This window comes from Rutidosis leptorrhynchoides, chromosome 6 (assembly GCF_046630445.1).
Source record: "Rutidosis leptorrhynchoides isolate AG116_Rl617_1_P2 chromosome 6, CSIRO_AGI_Rlap_v1, whole genome shotgun sequence".
Lineage (NCBI taxonomy): Eukaryota > Viridiplantae > Streptophyta > Magnoliopsida > Asterales > Asteraceae > Rutidosis > Rutidosis leptorrhynchoides.
This window is the reverse complement of record NC_092338.1, coordinates 444,572,956-444,585,126: the sequence shown is the minus strand read 5'-3', so window position 1 is coordinate 444,585,126 and position 12,171 is coordinate 444,572,956. Positions and strand designations below refer to the sequence as shown.

Here is a 12,171-nt window from a genome sequence, read left to right as displayed (position 1 = left end):
ATTAACCGACTCCTGCGGGATAACATTGGAATTAGAGGTAGCTCCTTCAAACTCCTCTTCGACCATCTTATTCATCATTTCATCAAAAGCGGCGAAAGGGGAAGCAATCGAGCCCGAGTCTTCAACTACCTTTTTTTTCTCATTTACTTTATCGAATTTCGACGGACGAGAAGCAAAAGAATTGGGCCCAGAAACATCATTTGCAACCAGCCCATTACCACAAACAGGAGGCTCCACGTCACTTGAACCTGATGCTACTTGCGACCCAATCACAGAATCAAGCAAGGTCGGCCCAATATTAGAATTCAAAGAAGCCTCATGTACTTTAAATAGTAGGTCAGGCAGCGAAGGGGTATTGAAACACAAATTGGGAGGCGTAGTATCATCATCTAGCTCCTCATCAAGAACATTAACCGAATCAAAAATCGGGATCGACGAAGGATCAATGCCAACTAAGATGTCCTTATAAAGAGGTCTAGGACTCGGCAACAACATCGGAGAAACAACTTGTGCATCAGATTCGATATTAGGCACACTCTCAATAAAACCTAAACCGTCACAAATCACTTTACACCCTGCTCCACACTCACAAAAGATAGACCCATGAGAATTTTCGATTACCCCAGGAACGAGAGCATCCTTCCCAGGCAGTGGATTGTTCGCCACAGAAATATCGACAACCGAATTATTAGACTGTAATCTAGCTTTCGCAGCTTGCACCTTTAACGTTACCAAATCCAAGTAATTATGGTGAGAACCAACATTAGACGTGTTAGGGAACACTTTAGTACCAGACTGACCCAAAATCTCCTCCCCTGTGCCGATGTGATTCGAAACTGCCCCTATGCCAACATGATTTGTAACCATACCTACATCGCCTAACCAAATTGCACGGTTCGACATAGCAAGTAGCTCAGACGGGAAAGCGTTATGAAAAATCATATCCAAAACATTGACATCGGATATTTCACATACACTAATTAAAAAAGAATCGGAATTCACGTTGTTTTTTATCTCTTTAACAACGTTTGAGATCAAAGAAGGGCAACGTCACCTCAACAAACACCAAAGCTACACCTAACTGAAGGCAATCTGTCGAGGTTTTAGAAACATGAATTACTTTGCCAAAATTGCTAGCTAGTTCCGTAATATTTTTCGAAGAAAAATAATTAGGTGGGATACCGGTAATGGAAATCCAAGTATGACGAAAAAAACGAAGAAGAACGAGAATGAAAAGGCTCAATGACTCGTAAATTATCCAAACCGGGTTGATCAGAAAGAAGTTTGTCCATATGACTCGAGTCCGAGCAAACCACAATGAACCCGAAATTACCCAACCGACGAATTTCAATAGCAGCAACACCACGCCGAGTAAGGCAAGCCACGAGTTTTTCATTAGAAAAAGGACGATCATAAACCAAAAGCATACTCAATTTCAGACGATGAACAATCTGAAAATTAGGGTTCAAACTAACCCTCATCACCGAAGATCGAGAGGTCAAAGGTTCAGATTTTGACTCAAACGAAAACGAGAGCTTAGCCCACCCAACAAAAATTGATTTGCCAAACAGAATTGACCCGTTCATAGCACAAACCGCAGCAGAAGCGACAGATCTATATTCAAATTTAATAAAAGCGTAACGACGTTGGGGCCACGATTTAACTTCGAGAATGAAACCAAACTTACCAAAAACACCTTGTAGCTCAGCTTTGTCGAACCCTATGCTTAGCCTCCCAATGAAAATGGTTGAATCAGAGGAGCCAATGTTCGCTGGAGGGATACCGGATCTCGAACAACCTGGTGGTCTACCATCGGTATCGTTACGATTGTCATCGAAACTGAAATAATCACCAAGGGTAATAGGAGTACGAGTTGGCTCCTCAACTGAAATAATCGAAACTGAACATACAAAAAAATGCCTCTCTCCAACACCAACGGTCACTCCCTCAACTCTTTTTCAAATTTTGAATCCAACCACCCACTTCCACCCTTTGCCACCGCCAACCCCAACCTTCCAGCTGAACGTCCGACTTCCGTTCAGTCCCCTTCACTTCGTCCAATCTGAATCGTTTGTTGTTATAGTTTTCTAATTAACATTAGTATTTCCTGTTGCTTTTAATTTTGTTCTTTATTATGCATGGGGTTTAATTATGTACTTTATTATGTACGAGTTAGAATTAGAATTTAGCAACAGTTAGGTTTTGACCGATTTGTTTAAATACATCAGTCTATACACACCCATTGACAGTTTATAATTAAAAAGATTATCATCCCAAAGGATGGAACAAGCTTTTTCTTTCATCCGGAATTAATTTTGTCGGTTAAAGGTACAGAAAAGAAAGAGATCAAGTAATTTGACTAATAGTCAAACAATTTGATATACAAATACACACCATATCATAATAGAATTTTGGTATCCGGTTTACTAGATTGCATATTAGTGTTCATATGCGTATTGAATTTACTGGATGTGTGCAGAGGGTTTGCAATTGTTAGTGAACAAGTTATTAACAACATTGTTTTGTTGTGGTAGTATATGCAATCATTTTGTTAATCTTTATTGTTTGTTGTCCCCTTATGTTATTCTGGATGTTTTGTGTTATTACCGAGCATGTACAACGTATGATTTTGTACCGTGGTTGATGGTTTCTAGGCCTTGAATCACATTAACGCAGGGCCGGTCCTATGTTTCCTGGTGTCCTGAGCGGGTCGTAAAAAAGTGCCCCATATAGACAAATAATACACTCACTTTTAGGGTCAGAACATAGTCAATCTAGGCAACTCATAATGGTACATGTTACAAATGAAGGAATATAACGTGTGTGAATGGACTTTCTATCGTATGTCTTTTAATCATTTTAGAACTTTGAACAAAGAACTTTTAAGATTTCCACCAAAATCTCAATCTCTTGTAAACAATCAGGAAAGTCAGTTCGGAAATTCATGTTCAAAGGTTCAAGAAAACTAATTGTAAAGTTAAAAGGAAAGTCAGATCGAAAAGTTATATTCAAAGGTTCAAGAAAACTAATTGGAAAGTCATATCAGAAAGTCATGTTCAAAATTTCAATAAAACTAACTAGAAAGTCAAAAAAGATAGTAATATCGGAAAATCATGTTCAAAGGTTCAATCAAACTAATTGGAAAGTTAAAAGGAAAGTCAGATCAGAAAGTCATGTTCAAGAGTTCAAGAAACTATTTGGAAAGTCAAAAACGAAAGTTAAATCGTAAAGCCATGTTTAAAGGTTTAAGAAAACTAATTGAAAAGTTAAAAAAAAAAGTTAGATCGGAAAGTCATGTTCAAAGGTTTAATAAAACTAATTGGAAAGTCAAAAAAGAAAGTCAGATCAAAAATCATGTTCAAAGGTTCAAGAAAACTAACTGGAAAGTCAAAAAAGTAAGTCAGATCAGAAAGTCATGTTCAAAGGTTTAAGAAAACTAATTGAAAATTCAAAAAGGAAAGTCAGATCTGAAAGTCATGTTCTTAGGTTCAAGAAAACAAATTGGAAAGTCAAAAAGGAAAGAGATCAGAAATTCAAGTTTAAAGGTTCAAGAAAACTAACTAGAAAGTCAAAAAGGAAATTCAGATCTGAAAGTCATGTTCAAATGTTCGAGAAAATTAATTAGAAAGTCAAAAAGGAAAGTCAGATCGGAAAGTCATGTTCATGGGTTAAAGAAAACTAATCGAAAAGTCAAAAAGGAAAGTCATATCGGAAAGTCATGTTCAAAATTTGAAGTAAAAAAGGATAGTCATATCGAATAGGGGTGTGCATGGTACGGTTCCGTCCCAAATTAATTCGGTTCGGTTCCGTCTCGAGTCCCAAATTGTTGAAGAAAGTCGTACCGAGGACCGTACCAAATAATTTCGGTTCGGTTCGGTTCCATAAATTTCGGTTCTGTTCCGTGAAAAGAACCGTCCCACTTATTTTTAAAGTAAATTTATTTGACCCACTTCAACCCTTTGCTATTTTTGTCTAAACAATACTTGTATTATATAAATCTAACGTTAATTACCCTTTAATTTAATTTCCTTAGTATCTACATGACTACATCACCAATATATACATAAAACAAACTTATAGTAGCAGCTCAGTAGGACAGTAGCTCACTATATACAAATAAATACAGCAAAGGAAGTTAGAAGGGATTAAAAATGGATAATTGTCTAATAGATCAAACACAAAAGTCTAATGAAAAAAAAAAAAAAAAAAACTAAGATGCTAATGTATAAAAAATTAAGTAATGCAGAAAATCTCTTAATAGTAACTACTTTAATCTTTCATAGTCCCTTGATCACTAGCTTTAACGTTCTCCATTTCATTGTCATCCAAATCCTCATCCATGTCACTCACATTTCTTGAGATACGCATCCAATCTTGAGTACATATAAGAGCTTCCACTTTGCTTGGAGACAAGGAACTTCTAAATGCATCCAACACCCTACCACCCGTGCTAAATGCCGACTCCGAAGCAACAGATGTGACGGGAATCGCCAAAATATCTAAAAAATGACGACGACAATAATATTTATATTAAAATATAAAATTATCATGAATTTCAATATATTATTTCAAGTTAAGTATATTACCTATAGCCATGTTAGATAGAATTGGAAATCTCGGACTATTATCTTTCCACCACGATAAGATATCAAACCCTTTTACCATTGGTGCACGAGGCTCACCCTTATATTTATCTAACTCTGTTCCCGATTCAACATTGCTATTATCCCCATCCTTCAAGAAAGCTTCAAAAAAATCATTTTCTTCATCAATTAGATTTACCACATTTTCTTGACTTTCATAATTCTCACTTGAGCTTCCCACCTCATACATAAGACGATATTCCTCATATAACATTTTCATTGCCTTTTCAACTAAGCTGACATGAAACTCTACCTCTCGTTGCTTTGAACTCTCAACTCGTTCAACAAACTCTGCATGTGGTTCTCCTTCCACAAGTTCATATGATTTCATATCAAATATGCGTTTAAAACCAAACCTTATAATTGATAATTTCATTCGAGGATCCATCACAGCAGCAAAATACATCAGCTTGTTTAATTTGTTGATATCATTCCAATACTTATCAAACTTTCTTCTCATGTCCTTTAACATCACTCTAAACTCTATATCAGAATCATTAGTAAACTTATTCAATTGATCATCAAGATCAATCACTTCATTGAAAAAAGAATTCGCAACAACATAAGATGTCCCAGATAATTTTTCAGTTTTGGTTTTAAAAATCCGCAAAAAATGTGTGAGATTCTTAACGCATTCCCAATCAACAAATGTAGGAATATCATCACCTAAAAAATTTAGAGGATTAAGAATTTTTAAATGTCAATATTAATTTGAAGGCTTAAATAAAACAAAAAATAGATAAATTAACAAGTGTTTAAATAATTACCTAAAACGTGAACATAATTACGATCTTTATTCTCATACAAATTGAAAGCACACTTCACCTTTTCAGCAATTTCCAACATGTCATATGTAGAGTTCCATCTAGTTGGACAGTCAAGATGTAACATGGCTTTGACTTCAAATTCAACTCATCCACACAAGCTTTAAAAATGTCACATCTACCTGTAGATTGCCTAATATATTTAACTGCTCCACGAATACGATCAAGTGGTTTATGATACCTTTTCAATCCTTCTTTGACAATCAAGTTAAGTATGTGTGCTGAGCATCTTATTTTTGTAGGTATTTTTTTTTTCAAAAACACCAAAGCCGTGTCGTTCGAGGATGCATTATCTGCAGTTATTGACATCAAATGGTCGATACCCCAATCATGAAGATAATCTAAAAGTTCTCTTCCAATATCATCACCCTTGTGGCTATAAATTGGCTTGAAAGTAATTATCCGTTTCTGCAATTTCCAAGATTCGTCAATAAAGTGAGCTGTTACAACCATGTAATTCACACGTTGTATAGATGTCCATGTGTCCGTGGTTAGGCTAACACGTTGTTTTCCATTCCTAATCATAGCTTTCAGTTTCGTTTTTTCTTCCACATAAAATTCGGACACATCCCTAGATACCGTTGTACGTGAGGGGATCTTGAAATAGGGGCAAGCAACTTCCATGAATTCTTTAAAGCCTTCTTTTTAGACAAAAGAAAAAGGAAGTTCATCTACAATTATCATTTTGATCAACGCTTTTCTAATTTTTTCACTATCAAGCCTCCATTTGTTGACGCTCCCACTTCCATCGCTCTCTTTTTTGAGAACCACGTTAGTTTGATTCTGGTGTCTATCTGGGTGGTTTGGACAATTTTTCATGTGTTTTAACATCCCTGAAGTTCCATTAGTAATTTTATCTGCCTTATATTTTTTGTCGGGACAATGATTGCACTTTCCATAATCTACCCCATCTATAATAATTTTTGTAAAATGTTGTCACACTTCCGACCTCAATGATCCTTTTCCCTTTTTCACTCTACTTGTGCTAGTCTTTCGTTTCTTATTTTTTGATTGACCATTATGATTCCCTCTTTCTCCTCCACTTTTACCACTTGATTCACCATCAGATGAAATACTAACATTTTCTTGATCCATCTAATCAAATATAAAAAGAAATTAGTTATACGCATACATAAATAAACAGTTCATATGTTAAACATGCTATGAACCTTGTGACCATGTATACATATACAACGAGGCCACACAAAAAAGCCACAAACACAAACATGATGCTAATACATATAGTGAATATAATATAATTTACATTAAATTAAGACAGAAACTAGTGATTATATAGCTAGCCAATATAATACAGCTAGTGAATATAATACAAACATGATGCTGATGATGATATGAACCTTGTAAGTTGTAACCACTTACATCAATTTATAGGATTACACAACTAATGGTAGTGAATATGTGTATAATATGAAATTACAAAACACCAACACATCATATGGCACAAAAATATGTCAATTCAATTAGAAAATTGTCACAGTATTAATAACACATAGAGCATATACACGAGATAAAATACTTACAAATAACAGTAAGAAACTCGGCCAAGTATGAAGGCTCGATCACGTAAGCGGTAGGTTAGGGTTTATGTGATTGTTTGACTGATACGCTGGAATTGAATAGATTACAGAACATACGTATATGGTTGTTATAATGATGTTTATCTATAAGGAAGTTTAGTAATTAAGGAAGTTATATTTTATATACGTAATATATATTATTATATAAATATAATTACATTAAGGCACATATTTGATATGCAGGATACTTAAAAAATAACGTAACTCATACCATTGCATTACGGTTCGGTTCTTTTCCCAAAAATTTCGGGTATGGTCCATCCTGAACCGAAAATCGAAAATGAGTTAAATAGAGGACCGTGGACCGTATCAAAACTCCTCGGTCCGGTTCGGTTCTGGTCCGGTCCGGTCTTCGATTTTTTCGGTTATTTACCGAACCATGCACACCCCTAATATCGAAAAGTCATGTTCAAAGGTTCAGTCAAACTAAATGGAAAGTCAAAAAGGAATGTCATATCGAAAAGTCATGTTCAAAGGTTCAATAAACTAATTGGAAAGTCAAAAAAGATAGTCATATCGAAAAGTCATATTCAAAGGTTCAATCAAACTAATTGTAAAGTTAAAAAGGAAAGCCAGATCAGAAAGTCATGTTCAAAGGTTCAATAAAACTAATTGAAAAATCAAAAAAGGAAAGTCAGATCGGAAAGTCGTGTTCAAAGGTTCAAGAAATCTAATTAGAAAGTTAAAAAGGAAAGTCGGATCGGAAATTCATGTCTGAAGGTTCAAGAAAACTAATTGGAAATTCAAAAAGAAAAGTCTGATCGAAAAATCATGTTCAAAGGTTCAAGAAAAATAATTGAAAAGTCTAAAAGAAAAGTCAGATTCAAAAATCATGTTCAAAGGTTTAAAAAACTAATTGAAAAGTCACAAAGCAAAGTCATATCGGAAAGTCATGCTCAAAATTTTAATAAAACTAATTGGAATGTCATAAAGGAAAGTCTAATCGGAAAGTCATGTTCAAAGGTTTAAGAAAACTAGTTGGAAAGTTATAAAGGAAAGTCATGTTCGAAGGTTCAAGAAAACTAATTGAAAAGTCATATCGGAAAGTCACGTTCAAAGGTTCTATTAAACTAATTGGAAAGTCCAAAAAAAAAGTCATATCTGAAAATCACGTTCAAAGGTTCTATTAAACTAATTGGAAAGTAAAAAAAGAAAGTCATATTGGAAAGTCAAGCTCAAAGGTTCAATAAATCTAATTGGAAAGTCAAAAAGGATAGTCATATCGAAAAGTCATGTTCGAAGGTTCAAAAAAACTAATTGAAAAGTCAGAAAGGAAAGTCAGATCGGAAATTCTTATTCAAAGATTCAAGAAAACTAATTGGAAAGTCAAAAAAGAAAGTCAGATCGAAAAATCATATTCAAAGTTTCAAGAAAACTAATTGGAAAGTTAAAAAGGAAAGTCATATCAGAAAGTAATGTTCAAAATTTCAATAAAACTAATTGGAAACTCAAAAAGGAAAGTCTAATCGGAAAGTAATGTTTAAAGGTTCAAAAAAACTAGTTGAAAAGTCAAAAAGGAAAGTCATATCGAAAAGTCATGTTCGAAGATGCAAGAAAGCTAATTGAAAAGTTAAAAAGAATAGTCATATCTAAAAGTCATGTTATCAAAAGTACCGTGTTACATACGAATTGGAGGTACTAACCATTATCCTTTTTTTATAGTGAAAATGAACAAAACAAGTCAGACATGAGTGATGAATATGTGCACCTATTTGTTACAGGTAGTTGAAATGTAATAACCACCATCATTTTTAGTATCAGCCATTATCATTTTTATAGTTTAGTTTATACTTTGCGTTTGCTATTGGTATGTGCACAATGATCTATTACAATAGATTTCGAGGCAGCTCCAAATCGTTACAGGTATTATATATCTTGCATACAATTCATTAGTTTTTCATTATTATCTTTTGGTTGTTGCATGAGAATGCCTAAGCCGAAAACCCAACGCAATGGTAGGGCCTTCCACTAGTTTATACTATTTGATACTGGATATTGATGCTTTAGAGTTATAGCAATTAAAATTTGTATACTTAGATAAATAAATATTATAGAAGAAAATGAGGTGGCATAATGTATGAACTAATCACATTAACCTTTTAATTCTATCACTTTATTTCTCCTACGGAATTGGCTCTATCACATTACATAAATATTGTATTGTAAGTCTATGTAACCCATGTACAGCAGCAAATCAGCAATTGGTAAACCGTGTGTGAGATCAGATGCGGGCAGGGTAAACTAAATACGGAGTAGTAATAACAATAATTAATTACTAGTCCGGACCGGCCCGCACGTTGCGGTGGGGGCTTTCGGCCTGCGTATTCATATTTAACGCAGCGTTGTGTATTTACAGAGGGGAACACGGCACATGTGTTAAGCGTCGTTTTAGATGTAGTTGTGTTAAGCGTTTTCTAAAAAGTATCCGCTTTCGAACGTAGTTAGTTTTGTTTTGTTCAATAAAATTTTTCGAGTGTAACGGTGCTGCCGGAAAAATTTAACTCCCGATGAACAGAAAGATACGGACTATCATTGTGTTTAGCGTTTTTTAAAAGTGACCGTTTCGAATGTGGTTAATTTCGTTTTGTTCATAAAATTATTTCGAGTCTGACGCTGCCGTCGAAAAAATTTAACTCGTGGCGAGCGGGAAGATACGGGTTGTCGTTTTGTTTAGCGTTTTTTGAGAAGTGTCCGTTTCGCGTATAGTTAGTCCCGTTGGGTTCATAAGATTTTTTCGAGTTGAACGGTGGTATCTGAAAATTTTAACTCACACCGAGCGAGAAGATAGGGGCCGTTATAAATTCGGAAGGAATTAGTTTCTTTTATTTTAATAAAATTATATATTTACACTTTGTACCCCTGAAAAAGTGTAAACTTAAGAGGCCGTTGTTTAAATATAGTCGAAGTTGAGGGACCGTTTGTAATGTGAATGCGAACTAAAAACGGCTACCACTTTTAGTGTGTAAGAGTTAATTAATAATTTAATTATTAATAATTAAAATAATCAACACGACTTATACATACATAATAAGCTTTAGACTATTTGTAGTGGTTGGGGGCGTGGGTTGAGGGCGTGAGTTGTTTTTTGTACTTTTTTGATGACTAAGACGTGTGGGTTAGTTGTGTCGAGTAGTGGTGGTGTGGGTTGGTGGTGTGGGTGGGTTAGTGGAATGCTGATGTGGCATTTAATTTTTAATTTTTGTGTTTTATTTAATTATTTTATATTATTTTTTGTATTTAATTAATATTTTAAAAGTATATTTTAATTACAACAGCTATATTTTGTACCGTTTTTTTTTCTTTCTAACAGCTAGATTCCTCCACTTCCTCCCCTATATGTACAACCCCATTTCTCAAATCATAACACACACACTTCATATCTTCTAAAACTCTCAAATCATAAACACACACACTTCGAAATGAGCCCGTTGAATGTTGTTGTTAAAGTTCACTACGGAGGTGAATTTGATAGCGAAATGAGGAATTATACCGAGTATGAAACACGAGATTATTACATGGATGTTCATAAGTGTCCAAGTTATATGTGTTTGCTTGAGTTGCTACAGCGAGACATATTCTACCCCACTAGACAAATCTGGTTTTTCAAAAAACCCAACGCTCGTGCCTCGTTACTAGAAGAAGATCACGATTGGTTTGGTGCGATTGGGCGAGCCTTGTTACGTAACCAACCAATTAACCTTTACACTGAATGGATTGATGAAAGCTACACCATTTCTGCAAGTGAAGATGAAGCTGCTCCTGAATCTCCAGGGTTTCAGCAACACGATCCACGTGAATTCGAAGATTGATGAATGTGTTCGTTGAAAATAGCCGTTAGGAAATTATGTTGTTGTTTTTTTATTTTAGAAATAATGTAATCGTTTAAGTAATATTGAAATAAACGGCTATATCTTTAAAATAGAAAACAATTCATTACATAATTATAAATTCACTAAACATAACATAATTATAAATTCATTACAATAATTTAACTTACTTAAATGAAACATTACATAATTATAAATTCACTAACCGAAACTACTCATCATTAGCAGTATGAAAGTAAGGGGATAAGTTCCAAACGTGCTCGGTTAAATCTGCTTCTAACTTTCTGTGAACTTGCCTATCTCTTATTTCCTTAACCCTTGCATCTCGATCCCTCAAATCCCTTTGTAACCGTCGTGGTGTGTTCCTTTCTATCATTCTTTCTTCTCTCCTACCTATAACAAATCCGTTATTTTCTTGAATCATGTTATGTAATACGAGACAAGCATACATATGTCTTCTAATTTTGTTGAAATCCAAAGATCTTGCCGGAGTTTTTAACATTGCAAATCTACCCTCTAATACTCCAAATGCACGCTCAATATCTTTTCTGGCACTTTCTTGAAACCGTTTAAATTTTTTTCGCGTTTCGTCAGTAGGAGAATGGGGTGCTTTGACCAACATAGCCCAATCAGGGTATATACCATCACCTGGGTAATACCCTCTATCGTAGTGATGCCCATTTACATCAAATGGTGAAGGAGGAGCGGTGCCGTCCTTTATACTATTGAACAACGGTGAGGCATTTAAAACGTTAATGTCGTTTTTTGCACCTGCCATACCAAAGAATCCATGCCATATCCACAAATCTTGAGATGCGACTGCTTCAAGCATAATGGATGTTCCCTTTTTATCACCTCTAGTATATTGTCCTTGCCACGCAACAGGACAATTCTTCCACTCCCAGTGCATACAATCAATACTACCAAGAATACCGGGTAAACCATGTTTTTGGGCGTGTGTAACAACCCAACCCGATATACAAACAATCACGCGGAAATATCAATTAAAAAAAAAAATTCGTGTACAGCATAGTGCGGCGCGCCATTTCGGCCTGGAGCGGCGCTCCATTTCGGCCTGTCCCAAAAATCCAACTTAGCGATAATGTTCGACCACTTCCCGACGTATTTAGACAAAACGCTTTTCACAACATATTCATATATGAAAAACTAACACGTTCCATTCATAAAATAAGTTCTACGAGGCGGGGCCCACATCGACCCAAATTACCCTTTAAGTACAAAATACAAGTTTCGACCCCACAATTTTAAACACAAAATA

General features: G+C 35.0%; 1 protein-coding gene across 1 annotated transcript; it reads right to left on the bottom strand.

Moving 5' to 3' along the window:
* Positions 1-11,103: 11,103 nt before the first annotated feature.
* LOC139855349 (protein ALP1-like) lies at positions 11,104-11,802 on the bottom strand. Its single transcript, XM_071844573.1, has one exon. It carries the CDS (start codon positions 11,800-11,802, stop codon positions 11,104-11,106), a length of 699 nt encoding a protein of 232 aa, XP_071700674.1.
* Positions 11,803-12,171: the final 369 nt, after the last annotated feature.